Source organism: Oncorhynchus clarkii, chromosome 7, assembly GCF_045791955.1.
Source record: "Oncorhynchus clarkii lewisi isolate Uvic-CL-2024 chromosome 7, UVic_Ocla_1.0, whole genome shotgun sequence".
NCBI lineage: Eukaryota > Metazoa > Chordata > Actinopteri > Salmoniformes > Salmonidae > Oncorhynchus > Oncorhynchus clarkii.
The window spans coordinates 82408870-82429982 of NC_092153.1; the positions used below are offsets into that span (position 1 = coordinate 82408870).

The 21113-nt window shown below is 42.7% G+C and overlaps 1 protein-coding gene across 3 annotated transcripts in view; it reads left to right on the forward strand.

The window, feature by feature from the left end:
• Positions 1–21113, forward strand: part of LOC139413911 (homeodomain interacting protein kinase 1b) — a 67179-nt gene that overhangs the window by 35855 nt on the left and 10211 nt on the right. For 2 of the 3 annotated variants that reach the window (XM_071161763.1, XM_071161766.1), the window contains 3 exons: positions 13444–13601; positions 13930–14073; positions 20818–20991. In XM_071161763.1, the coding sequence (XP_071017864.1) occupies positions 13444–13601; positions 13930–14073; positions 20818–20991 (476 nt within the window). The remainder of the gene's footprint in view (positions 1–13443; positions 13602–13929; positions 14074–20817; positions 20992–21113) is intronic. The other variant, XM_071161765.1, reaches the window with a different exon arrangement.

Below are 21113 nucleotides of genomic sequence, written 5' to 3' on the forward strand. Positions count from 1 at the left end.
CTACTCTAATTATCTCTGTCTCTTACCTCGTTCTCCGTCTCTACTCATCTCTGTCTCTTACCTCGTTCTCCGTCTCTACTCATCTCTGTCTCTTACCTCGTTCTCCGTCTCTACTCTGATTATCTCTGTCTCTTACCTCGTTCTCCGTCTCTACTCTGATTATCTCTGTCTCTTACCTCGTTCTCCGTCTCTACTCTGATTATCTCTGTCTCTTACCTCGTTCTCTGTCTCTACTCTGATTATCTCTGTCTCTTACCTCGTTCTCCGTCTCTACTCTAATTATCTCTGTCTCTTACCTCGTTCTCCGTCTCTACTCATCTCTGTCTCTTACCTCGTTCTCCGTCTCTACTCATCTCTGTCTCTTACCTCGTTCTCTATCTGTATCCTGATTATCTCTGTCTCTTACCTCGTTCTCCGTCTCTACTCTGATTATCTCTGTCTCTTACCTCGTTCTCTGTCTCTACTCTGATTATCTCTGTCTCTTACCGCGTTCTCCGTTTCTACTCTGATTATCTCTGTCTCTTACCTCGTTCTCTGTCTCTACTCTGATTATCTCTCTCTTACCTCATTCTCCGTCTACTCTGATTATCTCTGTCTCTTACCTCGTTCTCTGTCTCTACTCTGATTATCTCTGTCTCTTACCTCGTTCTCCGTCTCTACTCTGATTATCTCTGTCTCTTACCTCGTTCTCCGTTTCTACTCTAATTATCTCTGTCTCTTACCTCGTTCTCCGTCTCTACTCTGATTATCTCTGTCTCTTACCTCGTTCTCCGTCTCTACTCTGATTATCTGTCTCTTACCTCGTTCTCCGTCTCTACTCTGATTATCTCTTTCTCTTACCTCGTTCTCTGTCTCTACTCTGATTATCTCTGTCTCTTACCTCATTCTCCGTCTCTACTCTGATTATCTCTGTCTCTTACCTCATTCTCCGTCTCTACTCTGATTATCTCTGTCTCTTACCTCGTTCTCTGTCTCTACTCTGATTATCTCTGTCTCTTACCTCGTTCTCCGTCTCTACTCTGATTATCTCTGTCTCTTACCTCGTTCTCCGTCTCTACTCTGATTATCTCTGTCTCTTACCTCGTTCTCTGTCTCTACTCTGATTATCTCTGTCTCTTACCTCGTTCTCCGTCTCTACTCATCTCTGTCTCTTACCTCGTTCTCCGTCTCTATCCTGATTATCTCTGTCTCTTACCTCGTTCTCCGTCTCTACTCTGATTATCTCTGTCTCTTACCTCGTTCTCCGTCTCTACTCTGATTATCTCTGTCTCTTACCTCGTTCTCCGTCTCTACTCTGATTATCTCTGTCTCTTACCTCGTTCTCCGTTTCTACTCTAATTATCTCTGTCTCTTACCTCGTTCTCCGTCTCTACTCTGATTATCTCTGTCTCTTACCTCGTTCTCCGTCTCTACTCTGATCATCTCTGTCTCTTACCTCGTTCTCCGTCTCTACTCTGATTATCTCTGTCTCTTACCTCGTTCTCCGTCTCTACTCTGATTATCTCTGTCTCTTACCTCGTTCTCCGTCTTTACTCTAATTATCTCTGTTTCTTACCTCGTTCTCCGTCTCTATTCTGATTATCTCTGTCTCTTACCTCGTTCTCTGTCTCTACTCTGATTATCTCTGTTTCTTACCTCGTTCTCCGTCTCTACTCTGATTATCTCTGTCTCTTACCTCGTTCTCTGTCTCTACTCTGATTATCTCTGTTTCTTACCTCGTTCTCCGTCTCTACTCTGATTATCTCTGTCCCCGTTTCCTTTTCTCAGTCTGTCATTTCCTCTCTCTTGCAGTGCCGAGGCATCTACTACACACACCCTCTTCCCCTCCTTTCTGTAGATCTGCTTTTCTGAGGACATGGAGGCATGATGCCTGACTTCACTTTACTTGAAGCTTCCTGTGGTTGCTTGTTCCCCCTCTCCCTCCCTTGCCCCTCCCTCACCCCTCCTTCCTCTCATATCTTTTCCCTAAAGGAGACACCAGCTGAGACACATCTTTCCTTAACAGCTCGACCCATTCTTCTCCTTTCCTTTCAGCTCAACGGTATTGGCACTGCGATGAGATGGTTCTAGTTAGTGTTTCCTTCCTTCCTTCCTTCCTTCCTTCCTTCCTTCCTTCCTTCCTTCCTTCCTTCCTTCCTTCCTTTCTTGTTGGATGTAGGTGTCCAGCTTATCAGGTCCCAGACTCCCATGACATCAGTGATGTAGAGAGCTAGTCAGCAGCCATATAGCGCCGTCTCTCTCTCTCTGTCTCTCTCCGTCTCTCTCTCTCCGTCTCTTTCTCTCTCTGTCTCTCTCTCTCTCCGTCTCTCTCTCTTTCTCTCTGTCTCCCTCTCTCTCTCTGTCACTCTCTCTGTCTCTCTCCGTCTCTGTCTCTCTCTCTCTCTGTCTCTCTCTGTCTCTCTCTCTGTCACTCTCTCTGTCTCTCTGTCTCTCTCCGTCTCTCTTTGCCTAATCAGTAACTAACTCACCTCTAAATTTGAAGCTTTATTAGTTGTATGTACAGGATAGGCATGGTATGCATCGTCCAACCAAATGCTCACATACAGATTCCTTCTGGACGATGCAACAACAATAACAATAAATAAAACAGTTAAGAATACCAACATAAAGTAAATGTCTCAGTAGAACAGAATAAACATTTGAGCATCAGTATAATACAGGAAGTTTATCGTCCAACATTTACACATGTATTTGGGAAGGGGGATTGGTGTTTAAATTGTGCAGTATTTAGCAATCATGAGAGTCTGGTATTGGAATTTATTATGGATCCCCATTAGTTCATGTCAAGGTAGCAGCTACTCTTCCTGGGGTTTATTATGGATCCTCATTAGTTTATTATGGATCCCCATTAGTTCATGTCAAGGTAGCAGCTGCTCTTCCTGGGGTTTATTATGGATCCTCATTAGTTTATTATGGATCCCCATTAGTTCATGTCAAGGTAGCAGCTACTCTTCCTGGGGTTTATTATGGATCCTCATTAGTTTATCATGGATCCCCATTAGTTCATGTCAAGGTAGCAGCTACTCTTCCTTAGGTTTATTATGGATCCCCATTAGTTCCTGTCAAGGCAGCAGATACTCTTCCTGGGGTTTATTATGGATCCCCATTAGTTCCTGTCAAGACAGCAGATACTCTTCCTGAGGTTTATTATGGATCCCCATTAGTTCCTGTCAAGGCAGCAGATACTCTTCCTGGGGTTTATTATGGATCCCCATTAGTTCCTGCCAAGGTAGCAGCTACTCTTCCTGGGGTTTATTATGGATCCCCATTAGTTCCTGTCAAGGCAGCAGATTGTCACGTTCTGACCTCTATTTCCTTTGTTTTGCATTTATTTAGTATGGTCAGGGCGTGAGTTGGGTGGGCAGTCTATGTTTGTTTTTCTATGTTTTGGGGCAGTTCTATGTTTTCGGCCTAGTATGGTTCTCAATCAGAGGCAGGTGTCATTAGTTGTCTCTGATTGAGAATCATACTTAGGTAGCCTGGGTTTCACTGTTTGTTTGTGGGTGATTGTTCCTGTTTTTGTGTTTTGCACCAGACAGGGCTGTTTTGAGTTCTCACGTTTCTTGTTTTGTTTTCGTTAGTTTGTTCATGTTTAGTTTCGTCAATAAATACAATGAACAACCACCACGCTGCGCTTTGGTCCGCCTCTACTTCACAAGAAGAGAATCGTTACAGAATCACCCACCACAACAGGACCAAGCGGTGTGGTAATGGGCAAAGGAGAAAGCAGCAGCAGGAGCAGCGCGAGGAGGTATGGACATGGGAGGACGAACTAGACGGTAAAGGACCTTGGGCTCAGCCAGGAGAGTATCGCCGCCCCAAGGAAGAACGGGAGGCGGCGAAAGCGGAGAGGCGCTGGTATGAGGAGGCAGCGCGGCGTCGTGGATGGAAGCCCGGGAGTCAGCCCCAAAAATTTCTTGGGGGGGGGCTAACAGGGAGTATGGCTACGCCAGGTAGGAGACCTGAGCCAACTTCCTGTGGTTACCGGGGGGCTAGAGAGACCGGGCAGGCACCGTGTTATGCTGTGGAGCGCACGGTGTCCCCAGTGCGGGTGCACAGCCCGGTGCGGTACATTCCAGCTCCGCGTATCGGCCGGGCTAGAGTGGGCATCGAGCCAAGTGCCATGAAGCCGGCTCTACGCATCTGGTCTCCAGTGCGTCTCCTTGGGCCGGCTTACATGGCACCAGCCTTACGCACGGTGTCCCCGGTTCGCCTGCATAGCCCAGTGCGGGCTATTCCACCTCGCCGCACTGGCAGGCCGACCGGGACCATTCAACCGGGTAGGGTTGGGCAGGCTCGGTGCTCAAGAGCTCCAGTGCGCCTGCACGGCCCGGTCTATCCGTCACCACCTCCACACCCCAGCCCTCCGGTGGCAGCTCCCCGTACCAGGCTGTCTCTCCGGCCCATCCGTCCAGAGCCTTCCTCCTCTCCAGCGCTGCCGGAGTCTCCCGCCTCTCCGGCGCTACCAGAGCCTTCCTCCTCTCCAGCGCTGCCGGAGTCTCCCGTCTGTCCGGCGCCTCTGCCGGAGTCTCCCGTCTGTCCGGCGCCTCTGCCGGAGCCTCCCGCCTGTCCGGCGCCGCTGCCGGAGCCTCCCGCCTGTCCGGCGCCTCTGCCGGAGCCTCCCGCCTGTCCGGCGCCTCTGCCGGAGCCTCCCGCCTGTCCGGCGCCTCTGCCGGAGCCTCCCGCCTGTCCGGCGCCTCTGCCGGAGCCTCCCGCCTGTCCGGCGCCTCTGCCGGAGCCTCCCGCCTGTCCGGCGCCTCTGCCGGAGCCTCCCGCCTGTCCGGCGCCTCTGCCGGAGCCTCCCGCCTGTCCGGCGCCTCTGCCGGAGCCTCCCGTCTGCCCAGCGCCAGCGCCGCCCGTCTGCCCAACGCCGCCAGCGCCGCCCGTCTGCCCAGCGCCGCCAGCGCCGCCCGTCTGCCCAACGCCGCCAGCGCCGCCCGTCTGCCCAGCGCCGCCAGCGCCGCCCGTCTGCCCAGCGCCGCCAGTGCCGCCCGTCTGCCCAGCGCCGCCAGTGCCGCCCGTCTGCCCAGCGCCGCCAGTGCCGCCCGTCTGCCAGGAGCCGCCAATGCCGCCCGTCAGCCAGGGGCCGCCAGTGCCGCCCGTCAGCCAGGGGCCGCCAGTACCGCCCGTCAGCCAGGGGCCGCCAGTGCCGCCCGTCAGCCAGGGGCCGCCAGTGCCGCCAGTCAGCCAGGGGCCGCCAGTGCCGCCAGTCAACCAGGGGCCGCCAGTGCCGCCCGTCAGCCAGGGGCCGCCAGTGCCGCCAGTCAGCCAGGGGCCGCCAGTCAACCAGGGGCCGCCAGTGCCGCCAGTCAGCCAGGGGCCGCCAGTACCGCCAGTCAGCCAGGGGCCGCTAGAGCCCCTCCGCCCGGAGCAGCTGTCCCTCTGTCCCGAGCAGCTGTCCCTCTGTCCCGAGCAGCTGTCCCTCTGTCCCGAGCAGCTGTCCCTCTGTCCCGAGCAGCTGTCCCTCTGTCCCGAGCAGCTGCTTCACCTCTGTCCCGAGCTGCCCCTCTGTCCCAAGCAGCCCCTCTGTCCAGTGGGGTCATTGAGAGGGGTGGGCATGGTGAGTAAGCCACGGAGGCGGACAATAAGGCGGACTGAGACAATGGCGAAGTGGGGTCCGCGTCCCGCGCCAGAGCCGCCACCGCGGACAGACGCCCACCCAGACCCTCCCCTATAGGTCAAGGTTTTGCGGCCGGAGTCCGCACCTTTGGGGGGGGGTACTGTCACGTTCTGACCTCTATTTCCTTTGTTTTGCATTTATTTAGTATGGTCAGGGCGTGAGTTGGGTGGGCAGTCTATGTTTGTTTTTCTATGTTTTGGGGCAGTTCTATGTTTTCGGCCTAGTATGGTTCTCAATCAGAGGCAGGTGTCATTAGTTGTCTCTGATTGAGAATCATACTTAGGTAGCCTGGGTTTCACTGTTTGTTTGTGGGTGATTGTTCCTGTTTTTGTGTTTTGCACCAGACAGGGCTGTTTTGAGTTCTCACGTTTCTTGTTTTGTTTTCGTTAGTTTGTTCATGTTTAGTTTCGTCAATAAATACAATGAACAACCACCACGCTGCGCTTTGGTCCGCCTCTACTTCACAAGAAGAGAATCGTTACACAGATACTCTTCCTGGGGTTTATTATGGATCCTCATTAGTTTATTATGGATCCCCATTAGTTTCTGCCAAGGCAGCAGCTACTCTTCCTGGGGTTTATTATGGATCCCATTAGTTCCTGCCAAGGCAGCAGCTACTCTTCCTGGGGTTTATTATGGATCCCCATTAGTTCCTGCCAAAGCAGCAGCTACTCTTCCTGGGGTTTATTATGGATCCTCATTAGTTCCTGCCAAAGCAGCAGCTACTCTTCCTGGGGTTTATTATGGATCCTCATTAGTTCCTGCAAAGGCAGCAGCTACTCTTCCTGGGGTTTATTATGGATCCTCATTAGTTCCTGATACCAAGGCAGCAGCTACTCTTCCTGGGGTTTATTATGGATCCCCATTAGTTCCTGCCAAGGCAGCAGCTACTCTTCCTAAGGTTTATTATGGATCCTCATTCGTTCCTGCCAAGGCAGCAGCTACTCTTCCTGGGGTTTATTATGGATCCCAAAAGTTCCTGCCAAGGCAGCAGCTACTCTTCCTGGGGTTTATTATGGATCCCCATTAGTTCCTGCCAAGGCAGCAGCTACTCTTCCTGGGGTTTATCATGGATCCCCATTAGTTCCTGCCAAGGCAGCAGATACTCTTCCTGGGGTTTATTATGGATCCCCATTAGTTCCTGCCGAGGCAGCAGCTACTCTTCCTGGGGTTTAATATGGATCCCCATTAGTTCCTGCCAAGGCAGCAGCTGCTCTTCCTGGGGTTTATTATGGATCCTCATTAGTTTATTATGGATCCCCATTAGTTCCTGCCGAGGCAGCAGCTACTCTTCCTGGGGTTTAATATGGATCCCCATTAGTTCCTGCCAAGGCAGCAGCTGCTCTTCCTGGGGTTTATTATGGATCCTCATTAGTTTATTATGGATCCCCATTAGTTCCTGCCGAGGCAGCAGCTACTCTTCCTGGTGTTTATTATGGATCCCCATTAGTTCCTGTCAAGACAGCAGATACTCTTCCTGAGGTTTATTATGGATCCCCATTAGTTCCTGTCAAGGCAGCAGATACTCTTCCTGGGGTTTATTATGGATCCCCATTAGTTCCTGCCAAGGTAGCAGCTACTCTTCCTGGGGTTTATTATGGATCCCCATTAGTTCCTGTCAAGGCAGCAGATACTCTTCCTGGGGTTTATTATGGATCCTCATTCGTTCCTGCCAAAGCAGCAGCTACTCTTCCTGGGGTTTATTATGGATCCTCATTAGTTCCTGCAAAGGCAGCAGCTACTCTTCCTGGGGTTTATTATGGATCCCCATTAGTTCCTGCCAAGGCAGCAGCTACTCTTCCTGGGGTTTATTATGGATCCCCATTAGTTCCTGCCAAGGCAGCAGATACTCTTCCTGGGGTTTATTATGGATCCTCATTAGTTCCTGATACCAAGGCAGCGGCTACTCTTCCTGGGGTTTATTATGGATCCCCATTAGTTCCTGCCAAGGCAGCAGCTACTCTTCCTAAGGTTTATTATGGATCCTCATTCGTTCCTGCCAAGGCAGCAGCTACTCTTCCTGGGGTTTATTATGGATCCCCATTAGTTCCTGCCAAGGCAGCAGCTACTCTTCCTGGGGTTTATCATGGATCCCCATTAGTTCCTGCCAAGGCAGCAGATACTCTTCCTGGGGTTTATTATGGATCCCCATTAGTTCCTGCCAAGGCAGCAGCTGCTCTTCCTGGGGTTTATTATGGATCCTCATTAGTTTATTATGGATCCCCATTAGTTCCTGCCGAGGCAGCAGCTACTCTTCCTGGGGTTTATTATGGATCCTCATTAGTTTATTATGGATCCCCATTAGTTCCTGCCGAGGCAGCAGCTACTCTTCCTGGTGTTTATTATGGATCCCCATTAGTTCCTGCCGAGGCAGCAGCTGCTCTTCCTGGTGTTTATTATGGATCCTCATTAGTTTATTATGGATCCCCATTAGTTCCTGCCGAGGCAGCAGCTACTCTTCCTGGGGTTTAATATGGATCCCCATTAGTTCCTGCAAAGGCAGCCGCTGCTCTTCCTGGGGTTTATTATGGATCCTCATTAGTTTATTATGGATCCCCATTAGTTCCTGCCGAGGCAGCAGCTACTCTTCCTGGGGTTTAATATGGATCCCCATTAGTTCCTGCCAAGGCAGCAGCTGCTCTTCCTGGGGTTTATTATGGATCCCCATTAGTTCCTGCCAAGGCAGCAGCAGCTACTCTTCCTGGGGTTTATTATGGATCCCCATTAGTTCCTGCCAAGGCAGCAGCTACTCTTCCTGGGGTTTATCATGGATCCCCATTAGTTCCTGCCAAGGCAGCAGATACTCTTCCTGGGGTTTATTATGGATCCCCATTAGTTCCTGCCAAGGCAGCAGATACTCTTCCTGGGGTTTATTATGGATCCCCATTAGTTCCTGCCAAGGCAGCAGATACTCTTCCTGGGGTTTATTATGGATCCCCATTAGTTCCTGCCAAGGCAGCAGCTGCTCTTCCTGGGGTTTATTATGGATCCCCATTAGTTCCTGCCAAGGCAGCAGATACTCTTCCTGGGGTTTATTATGGATCCCCATTAGTTCCTGCCAAGGCAGCAGCTGCTCTTCCTGGGGTTTATTATGGATCCTCATTAGTTTATTATGGATCCCCATTAGTTCCTGCCGAGGCAGCAGCTACTCTTCCTGGGGTTTATTATGGATCCTCATTAGTTTATTATGGATCCCCATTAGTTCCTGCCGAGGCAGCAGCTACTCTTCCTGGTGTTTATTATGGATCCCCATTAGTTCCTGCCGAGGCAGCAGCTGCTCTTCCTGGTGTTTATTATGGATCCTCATTAGTTTATTATGGATCCCCATTAGTTCCTGCCGAGGCAGCAGCTGCTCTTCCTGGGGTCCAGGCAGTTACAGTGGGGCAAAAAAGTATTTAGTCACTCATTTTCCACCATAATTTACCGGTTTGCGATATAACAAAGTATTGAGATAAACGTTTGTTATTGACCAAATACTTATTTTACACCATATTTTGCAAATAAATTCATTAAAAATCCTACAATGTGATTTTCTGGATATTTTTTTTCTCATTTTGTCTGTCATAGTTGAAGTGTACCTATGATGACAATTACAGGCCTCTCTCATCTTTTTAAGTGGGAGAACTTGCACAATTAGTGGCTGACTAAATACTTTTTTGCCCCACTGTATATACAATAAAAAAACATGACATTACATTTCATACCACTTTTCACAACACTTTAAGTGTGTTTCCTCAGGCGACTACTCTACTTCCACATATCTACAATACAACATCCATGTGTGTGTAGAATGTGTGTCTTATGTGTCTGTGCCTGTGTGTGTTTGTCTCTCCACAGTCCCCGCTGTTCCATAAGGTGTATTCTTATCAGTTTAAAAAATAATAATCTGATTCTAGTGCTTCATCAGTTACCAGATGTGGAATAGAGTTCCATGTAGTCATGGCTCTATGTAGTACTGTGGAATAGAGTTCCATGTAGTCATGGCTCTATGTAGTACTGTGGAATAGAGTTCCATGTAGTCATGGCTCTATGTAGTACTGTGGAATAGAGTTCCATGTAGTCATGGCTCTATGTAGTACTGTGGAATAGAGTTCCATGTAGTCATGGCTCTATGTAGTACTGTGGAATAGAGTTCCATGTAGTCATGGCTCTATGTATTACTGTGGAATAGAGTTCCATGTAGTCATGGCTCTATGTAGTACTGTGGAATAGAGTTCCATGTAGTCATGGCTCTATGTATTACTGTGGAATAGAGTTCCATGTAGTCATGGCTCTATGTAGTACTGTGGAATAGAGTTCCATGTAGTCATGGCTCTATGTAGTACTGTGGAATAGAGTTCCATGTAGTCATGGCTCAATGTAGTACTGTGGAATAGAGTTCCATGTAGTCATGGCTCTATGTAGTACTGTGGAATAGAGTTCCATGTAGTCATGGCTCTATGTAGTACTGTGGAATAGAGTTCCATGTAGTCATGGCTCTATGTAGTACTGTGGAATAGAGTTCCATGTAGTCATGGCTCTATGTATTACTGTGGAATAGAGTTCCATGTAGTCATGGCTCTATGTAGTACTGTGGAATAGAGTTCCATGTAGTCATGGCTCTATGTAGTACTGTGGAATAGAGTTCCATGTAGTCATGGCTCTATGTATTACTGTGGAATAGAGTTCCATGTAGTCATGGCTCTATGTAGTACTGTGGAATAGAGTTCCATGTAGTCATGGCTCTATGTAGTACTGTGGAATAGAGTTCCATGAAGTCATGGCTCTATGTAGTACTGTGGAATAGAGTTCCATGTAGTCATGGCTCTATGTAGTACTGTGGAATAGAGTTCCATGTAGTCATGGCTCTATGTAGTACTGTAGAATAGAGTTCCATGAAGTCATGGCTCTATGTAGTACTGTGGAATAGAGTTCCATGTAGTCATGGCTCTATGTAGTTCTGTGGAATAGAGTTCCATGTAGTCATGACTCTATGTAGTACTGTGGAATAGAGTTCCATGTAGTCATGGCTCTATGTATTACTGTGGAATAGAGTTCCATGAAGTCATGGCTCTATGTAGTACTGTGGAATAGAGTTCCATGAAGTCATGGCTCTTAGTACTGTGCACCTCCCATAGTCTGTTCTGGACTTGGGGAATGTGAAGAGACCTCTGGTGGCATGTCTTGTGGGGTATGAATGGGTGTCTGAGCTGTGTGCTAGTCGTTTAAACAGACCTCTGGTGACATGTCTTGTGGGGTATGAATGGGTGTCTGAGCTGTGTGCCAATAGTTTAAACAGACCTCTGGTGGCATGTCTTGTGGGGTATGAATGGGTGTCTGAGCTGTGTGTTAGTAGTTTAAACAGACCTCTGGTGGCATGTCTTGTGGGGTATGAATGGGTGTCTGAGCTGTGTGCTAGTCGTTTAAACAGACCTCTGGTGACATGTCTTGTGGGGTATGAATGGGTGTCTGAGCTGTGTGCCAATAGTTTAAACAGACCTCTGGTGGCATGTCTTGTGGGGTTATGAATGGGTGCGCTAGTAGTTTAAACAGACCTCTGGTGGCATGTCTTGTGGGGTATGAATGGGTGTCTGAGCTGTGTGCTAGTAGTTTAAACAGAAAGCTCTGGTTCAACATGTCAATACTTCTCACAAATACGAGTAGTGTTGAAGTCGATCTCTCTTCCACTTTGAGCCGGGAGAGACTGACATGGATATTATTAATGTTATCTCTCCTGCCTTGTTGATTGTGTTGTTAAGAAGTCTGAGCGGCTCTTTAGTATCCAGCTTCTTCACCTGTTGGATCGTCTGAGACCACCTGGACAATGAAAAATGTCTGCACAAACTGTCAGAAACTGTCTAAGGGAAGCTCATCTGCGTGCTCGTCTTCCTCACCATGGTCGTCGTAGTAACCGACTTCAGTGGGCAAATTGCTCACCATCGATGCCCACCCGCATGCTGGAGAAAAGTGCTCTTCACGGATGAATCCCGGTTTCAACCGTACCGGGCAGGAGGCAGAAACCGTGTATGGCATCGTGTGGGTGAACGGTTTGCTGCTGTCAAAGTTGTGAACAGAGTGCCCCATGGTGACGGTTTCCTTAACAGCTCGACCCATTCTTCTCCTTTCCTTTCAGCTCAACGGTATTGGCACCGCGATGAGATGGTTCTAGTTAGTTTCCCTCCGTCCCTTCCTTCCTTCCTTCCTTCCTTCCTTCCTTCCTTCCTTTCTTGTTGGATGTAGTTGTCCAGTTTATCAGGTCCCAGACTCCCATGACATCGGTGATGTAGAGAGCTAGTCAGCAGTCATATAGCGCCGTCTCTCTCTCTCTCTCTCTCCGTCTCTCTCTCTCCCTCCGTCTCTCTCTCTCTCTCTCCCTCCGTCTCTCTCTCTCCGTCTCTCTCTCTCTCGCTGTCTCTCTCTCCCTCCGTCTCTCTCTCTCTCTCCGTCTCTCTCTCCGTCTCTCTCTCTCTCTCCGTCTCTCTCTCTCCGTCTCTCTCTCTCTCCGTCTCTCTCTCTCTTCGTCTCTCTCTCTCTCCGTCTCTCTCTCTCTCCGTCTCTCTCTCCGTCTCTCTCTCTCTCTCCCTCCGTCTCTCTCTCTCCGTCTCTCTCTCGCTGTCTCTCTCTCCCTCCGTCTCTCTCTCCGTCTCTCTCTCTCCGTCTCTCTCTCTCTCTCTCCGTCTCTCTCTCTCTCGGTCTCTCTCTCTCTCCGTCTCTCTCTCTCTCTCCGTCTCTCTCTCTCTCTGTCTCCCTCTCTCTCTCCATGTTATGGGAAGGCATAAACTACGGACAACGAACACAATTGCATTTTATCGATAGTCATTTGAATGCACAGATACACAGATACCGTGACGAGATCCTGAGTCCCCGTTGTCGTGCCATTCATCTTCCTCCATCACCTCATGTTTCAGCATGGTAATGCACGGCCCCACGTCGCAAGGATCTGTACACAATTCCCTGGAAGCTGAACATGCCCCAGTTCTTCCATGGCCTACATACTCACCAGACATGTCCCCACACATTGAGCATGTTTGGGATGCTCTGGATCTAAGTGTACGACAGCATGTTCCAGATCCTGTCAACATCCAGCAACTTCTCACAGCCATTGAAGAGGAGTGGGATAACATTCCACAGGCCACAATCAACAGCCTGATCAACTCTTATTGACTGATTCCCTTATAATGAACTGTAACTCAGTAAAATCTTTGAAATTGTTGCATGTTGCGTTTTATATTTTGGTTCGGTGTATTTTACCCAAGAAAGCATATAGCTAATTATATCTATTGTATTTTATGATCTGTTCTCTGCATTTTTTTATTTATTTTTTTAACTTTATTTAACTAAGCAAGTGAGTTAAGAACAAATTCTTATTTTCAATGACGGCCGACATATGTCTTAGATAACGGCATAATCGTTTGGTCTTTTTTGGGGTTTCGGATCTCCTTTAAATTTTTGTTAATGTAGAGATCATAAAATCAGGCTGGGATTTTCAATCAAAGCTCTGATCAAATCCAGATCTAGGCCAATTTATATGCTTTATGTCGCTTTCCAATGACACTTCCAGTTTCGGCGGGAAATACTGGGTTATCCGGGAGAGAAGTTATTTATTCTCGGGATGAAACATTTGTCAAATATCCATCCCTATTCCTGACATTGATTACTAGCTCCAGGTTGACTCATTGGCTCTTCTGGACAATGACATTCTGTCTAGGGTTGACACTGCTTTCATGTGATATTACAGATAAACACTGGAATGAATGCTAACTGGTTTCTCTCTCTCTGTGTGTGTGTGTATGTGTGTGTGTGTGTGTGTGTGTGTGTTTTTTTTTTTCTTTCTCTCTCTGTAGCAGGCTTGGCCCGCCGGCACCCAGCAGATCCTCATCCCGTCGTCATGGCAGCAGGTTCCTGGTGTGGCCATCCACGGCTCCGCCCACCAGACGGTTGTCGCGGAGTCTCCCGTAGAGACGCTCCATCCGGACACAGCCCAGCACACAAACAGCTGGAGGTATGGTTATCACCATGGTTACATAGCTGTCTGTCAGAATAGACCTCTTTATATAAGAGAACAGAAGGCAGTCCATCAATAGGATTGTTACCCAGATCATGTCAGGGTGTAACTATCCCAAAAAGAGAGAAACTTAGTAAAAACTTTGAGCGTTTACTTGTCTGCCTGGAGTGCCGGGGGGGGGGGGGGGGGGGGGGGGGGGGGGTTGCGGTTTTGGGACCTTTCTATTGGTTGATTTAAGCCAGGCAAGCTCACAGGCACATAAACAGTATTTGAAACGCATGTCTGAAGAAAAGCAGGGTTACTCAGATGTGTGTGGTGTGTGTAGGGGGTCTCAGTACAGGGGAGTACTGCAGCAGAGTAAATCGACCTCTGACCCTAGCCGGGGTCAGGCCACCCAGAGGTCACAGCAGGAGAGGAGCGGAGCTGGGAAGAGGGCCAAGGGTCGCCGCGGCAACAACAGAACCACCAGGTACAACTGACTGGAAGAGAAAGGCTATGGATAGATCGTGGCACAACAACTAGTTACAGTTACCAACTAGTTTATCAACTATATAGTTACAGTTACCAACTAGTTTATCAACTATATAGTTACAGTTATCAACTAGTATCAACTATATAGTTACAGTTACCAACTAGTTTATCAACTATATAGTTACAGTTACCAACTAGTTTATCAACTATATAGTTACAGTTACCAACTAGTATCAACTATATAGTTACAGTTACCAACTAGTTTATCAACTATATAGTTACAGTTACCAACTATTTACAGTTACCAACTAGTTTATCAACTATATAGTTAAAGTTACCAACTAGTTTATCAACTATACAGTTACAGTTATCAACTAGTTTATCAACTATATAGTTACAGTTACCAACTAGTATCAACTATATAGTTACAGTTACCAACTAGTTTATCAACTATATAGTTACAGTTACCAACTAGTTTATCAACTATATAGTTACAGTTACCAACTAGTTACAGTTACCAACTAGTTTATCAACTATATAGTTACAGTTACCAACTAGTTTATCAACTATATAGTTACAGTTACCAACTAGTATCAACTATATAGTTACAGTTACCAACTAGTTTATCAACTATATAGTTACAGTTACCAACTAGTTACAGTTACCAACTAGTTTATCAACTATATAGTTACAGTTACCAACTAGTTTATCAACTATATAGTTACAGTTACCAACTAGTTACAGTTACCAACTAGTAACAACTATATAGTTACAGTTACCAACTAGTTTATCAACTATATAGTTACAGTTACCAACTAGTATCAACTATATAGTTACAGTTACCAACTAGTTTATCAACTATATAGTTACAGTTACCAACTAGTTACAGTTACCAACTAGTAACAACTATATAGTTACAGTTACCAAATAGTAACAACTATATAGTTACAGTTACCAACTAGTTGATCAACTATATAGTTACAGTTACCAACTAGTTACAGTTACCAACTAGTTTATCAACTGTATAGTTGCAGTTACCAACTAGTTTATCAACTATATAGTTACAGTTACCAACTAGTTTATCAACTATATAGTTACAGTTACCAACTAGTTACAGTTACCAACTAGTTTATCAACTATATAGTTACAGTTACCAACTAGTTTATCAACTATATAGTTACAGTTACCAACTAGTATCAACTATATAGTTACAGTTACCAACTAGTTTATCAACTATATAGTTACAGTTACCAACTAGTTACAGTTACCAACTAGTTTATCAACTATATAGTTACAGTTACCAACTAGTTTATCAACTATATAGTTACAGTTACCAACTAGTTACAGTTACCAACTAGTAACAACTATATAGTTACAGTTACCAACTAGTTTATCAACTATATAGTTACAGTTACCAAGTTACCAACTAGTATCAACTATATAGTTACAGTTACCAACTAGTTTATCAACTATATAGTTACAGTTACCAACTAGTTACAGTTACCAACTAGTAACAACTATATAGTTACAGTTACCAACTAGTAACAACTATATAGTTACAGTTACCAACTAGTTTATCAACTATATAGTTACAGTTACCAACTTGTTACAGTTACCAACTAGTTTATCAACTGTATAGTTACAGTTACCAACTAGTTTATCAACTATATAGTTACAGTTACCAACTAGTTTATCAACTATATAGTTACAGTTACCAACTAGTTTATCAACTATATAGTTACAGTTACCAACTAGTTACAGTTACCAACTAGTTACAGTTATCAACTAGTTTATCAACTATATAGTAACAGTTACCAACTAGTTACAGTTACCAACTAGTTTATCAACTATATAGTTACAGTTATCAACTAGTTACAGTTACCAACTAGTTTATCAACTATATAGTTACAGTTACCAACTAGTTACAGTTACCAACTAGTTTATCAACTATGTAGTTACAGTTACCAACTAGTTACAGTTACCAACTAGTTTATCAACTATATAGTTACAGTTACCAACTAGTTTATCAACTATATAGTTACAGTTACCAACTAGTTTATCAACTATATAGTTACAGTTACCAACTAGTTGATCAACTATATAGTTACAGTTACCAACTAGTTACAGTTACCAACTAGTTTATCAACTGTATAGTTGCAGTTACCAACTAGTTTATCAACTATATAGTTACAGTTACCAACTAGTTTATCAACTATATAGTTACAGTTACCAACTAGTTTATCAACTATATAGTTACAGTTACCAACTAGTTACAGTTACCAACTAGTTTATCAACTATATAGTTACAGTTACCAACTAGTTTATCAACTATATAGTTACAGTTACCAACTAGTATCAACTATATAGTTACAGTTACCAACTAGTTTATCAACTATATAGTTACAGTTACCAACTAGTTACAGTTACCAACTAGTTTATCAACTATATAGTTACAGTTACCAACTAGTTTATCAACTATATAGTTACAGTTACCAACTAGTTACAGTTACCAACTAGTAACAACTATATAGTTACAGTTACCAACTAGTTTATCAACTATATAGTTACAGTTACCAACTAGTATCAACTATATAGTTACAGTTACCAACTAGTTTATCAACTATATAGTTACAGTTACCAACTAGTTACAGTTACCAACTAGTAACAACTATATAGTTACAGTTACCAAATAGTAACAACTATATAGTTACAGTTACCAACTAGTTGATCAACTATATAGTTACAGTTACCAACTAGTTACAGTTACCAACTAGTTTATCAACTGTATAGTTGCAGTTACCAACTAGTTTATCAACTATATAGTTACAGTTACCAACTAGTTTATCAACTATATAGTTACAGTTACCAACTAGTTTATCAACTATATAGTTACAGTTACCAACTAGTTACAGTTACCAACTAGTTTATCAACTATATAGTTACAGTTACCAACTAGTTTATCAACTATATAGTTACAGTTACCAACTAGTTACAGTTACCAACTAGTTTATCAACTATATCGTTACAGTTACCAACTAGTTTATCAACTATATAGTTACAGTTACCAACTAGTTACAGTTACCAACTAGTAACAACTATATAGTTACAGTTACCAACTAGTTTATCAACTATATAGTTACAGTTACCAAGTTACCAACTAGTATCAACTATATAGTTACAGTTACCAACTAGTTTATCAACTATATAGTTACAGTTACCAACTAGTTACAGTTACCAACTAGTAACAACTATATAGTTACAGTTACCAACTAGTAACAACTATATAGTTACAGTTACCAACTAGTTTATCAACTATATAGTTACAGTTACCAACTTGTTACAGTTACCAACTAGTTTATCAACTGTATAGTTACAGTTACCAACTAGTTTATCAACTATATAGTTACAGTTACCAACTAGTTTATCAACTATATAGTTACAGTTACCAACTAGTTTATCAACTATATAGTTACAGTTACCAACTAGTTACAGTTACCAACTAGTTACAGTTATCAACTCGTTTATCAACTATATAGTAACAGTTACCAACTAGTTACAGTTACCAACTAGTTTATCAACTATATAGTTACAGTTATCAACTAGTTACAGTTACCAACTAGTTTATCAACTATATAGTTACAGTTACCAACTAGTTACAGTTACCAACTAGTTTATCAACTATGTAGTTACAGTTACCAACTAGTTACAGTTACCAACTAGTTTATCAACTATATAGTTACAGTTACCAACTAGTTTATCAACTATATAGTTACAGTTACCAACTAGTTTATCAACTATATAGTTACAGTTACCAACTAGTTACAGTTACCAACTAGTTTATCAACTATATAGTTACAGTTACCAACTAGTTACAGTTACCAACTAGTTTATCAACTATATAGTTACAGTTACCAACTAGTTACAGTTACCAACTAGTTTATCAACTATATAGTTACAGTTACCAACTAGTTTATCAACTATATAGTTACAGTTACCAACTAGTTTATCAACTATATAGTTACAGTTACCAACTAGTTTATCAACTATATAGTTACAGTTACCAACTAGTTACAGTTACCAACTAGTTTATCAACTATATAGTTACAGTTACCAACTAGTTTATCAACTATATAGTTACAGTTACCAACTAGTTTATCAACTATATAGTTACAGTTACCAACTAGTTTATCAACTATATAGTTACAGTTACCAACTAGTTACAGTTATCAACTAGTTTATCAACTATATAGTTACAGTTATCAACTAGTTTATCAACTATATAGTTACAGTTACCAACTAGTTTATCAACTATATAGTTACAGTTACCAACTAGTTTATCAACTATATAGTTACAGTTACCAACTAGTATCAACTATATAGTTACAGTTACCAACTAGTTTATCAACTATATAGTTACAGTTACCAACTAGTTTATCAACTATATAGTTACAGTTACCAACTCGTTTATCAACTATATAGTTACAGTTACCAACTAGTTACAGTTATCAACTAGTTTATCAACTATATAGTTACAGTTATCAACTAGTTTATCAACTATATAGTTACAGTTACCAACTAGTTACAGTTACCAACTAGTATCAACTATATAGTTACAGTTACCAACTAGTTTATCAACTATATAGTTACAGTTACCAACTAGTTACAGTTACCAACTAGTATCAACTATATAGTTACAGTTATCAACTAGTTTATCAACTGTATAGTTACAGTTACCAACTAGTTTATCAACTATATAGTTACAGTTAACAACTAGTTTATCAACTATATAGTTACAATTACCAACTAGTTTATCAACTATATAGTTACAGTTAACAACTAGTTACAGTTACCAACTAGTTACAGTTACCAACTAGTTTATCAACTATATAGTTACAGTTAACAACTAGTTTATCAACTATATAGTTACAGTTATCAACTAGTTTATCAACTATATAGTTACAGTTACCAACTAGTTTATCAACTATATAGTTACAGTTACCAACTAGTATCAACTATATAGTTACAGTTACCAACTAGTATCAACTTTATAGTTACAGTTACCAACTAGTTTATCAACTATATAGTTACAGTTACCAACTAGTATCAACTATATAGTTACAGTTACCAACTAGTTTATCAACTATATAGTTACAGTTACCAACTAGTTACAGTTACCAACTAGTTTATCAACTATATAGTTACAGTTACCAACTAGTTACAGTTACCAACTAGTTTATCAACTATATAGTTACAGTTACCAACTAGTTTATCAACTATATAGTTACAGTTACCAACTAGTTACAGTTACCAACTAGTTTATCAACTATATAGTTACAGTTACCAACTAGTTTATCAACTATATAGTTACAGTTACCAACTAGTTTATCAACTATATAGTTACAGTTACCAACTAGTATCAACTATATAGTTACAGTTACCAACTAGTTTATCAACTATATAGTTACAGTTACCAACTAGTTTATCAACTATATAGTTACAGTTACCAACTAGTTACAGTTACCAACTAGTTTATCAACTGTATAGTTACAGTTACCAACTAGTATCAACTATATAGTTACAGTTATCAACTAGTTTATCAACTGTATAGTTACAGTTATCAACTAGTAACAGTTATCAACTAGTAACAGTTATCAACTAGTAACAGTTATCAACTAGTAACAGTTATCAACTATATAGTTAGTTATTCATTAGTTACAGTTATCAACTAGTAACAGTTATCAACTAGTAACAGTTGTCAACTAGTAACAGTTATCAACTAATAACAGTTATCAACTAGTTACAGTTATCAACTTATAACAATTATCAGCTAGTTACAGTTATCAACTAGTAACAGTTATCAACTATATAGTTACAGTTATCAACTAGTAACAGTTATCAACTAGTTAGAGTTATCAACTAATAACAGTTATCAACTAGTAACAGTTATCAACTAGTTAGAGTTATCAACTAATAACAGTTATCAACTTATAACAGTTATCAACTAGTAACAGTTATCAACTAGTAACAGTTATCAACTATATAGTTACAGTTATCAACTAATAACAGTTATCAACTAGTAACAGTTATCAACTAGTAACAGTTATCAACTAGTAACAGTTATCAACTAGTAACAGTTATCAACTAGTAACAGTTATCAACTATATAGTTACAGTTATCAACTAGTAACAGTTATCAACTAGTAACAGTTATCAACTAGTAACAGTTATTAACTAATAACAGTTATCAACTAGTAACAGTTATCAACTAATAACAGGTATCAACTAATAACAGTTATCAACTAGTAACAGTTATCAACTAGTAACAGTTATTAACTAGTAACAGTTATCAACTAGTAACAGTTATCAACTAGTAACAGTTATCAACTATATAGTTACAGTTATCAACTAATAACAGTTATCAACTAGTAACAGTTATCAACTAGTAACAGTTATTAACTAGTAACAGTTATCAACTAGTTACAGTTATTAACTAGTAACAGTTATCAACTAGTTACTGTTATCAACTAGTTACTGTTATCAACTAGTTACAGTTAGTTGGTTAGGTTCATCAACTAGTTACATCTACTAGCAACAGTTAGCTGGTAAAGTTAGATTTCCAGGGGCTCCACTTAGAAAGGTGTGTGTTTTTTTGCTCACTGATGGAAATGTTTTGGCCATTACTCTGGAACTCTGAAACGGTGACTAGAAAAGCAGGATTGGTAACCAAGCGTGTGTGTATCCAGGGGTGTGTCCGGTGTGTCGCTGCTCACCAACGCCATGCTGACTCCGCCCACCTGCAGTGTGGCAGCTCTCTCTCAGCCAATCATTATCTCAGACACGCCCAGCCCGGCGGTCAGCGTCATCACCATCCACAGCGACTCAGACGAGGAAGACGAGAGGAAGTTCCACCCCGCCAGGTGAGGTCATATTCCTGTGTCTGTTCTCCTTTCCAATCACAAACGACTGTTGGTTTTTATGTGGACTGTCCCTTTATAGATGGTTTTCAGATGATAGCCTATCGAAAGTAGCATCTAGCTAG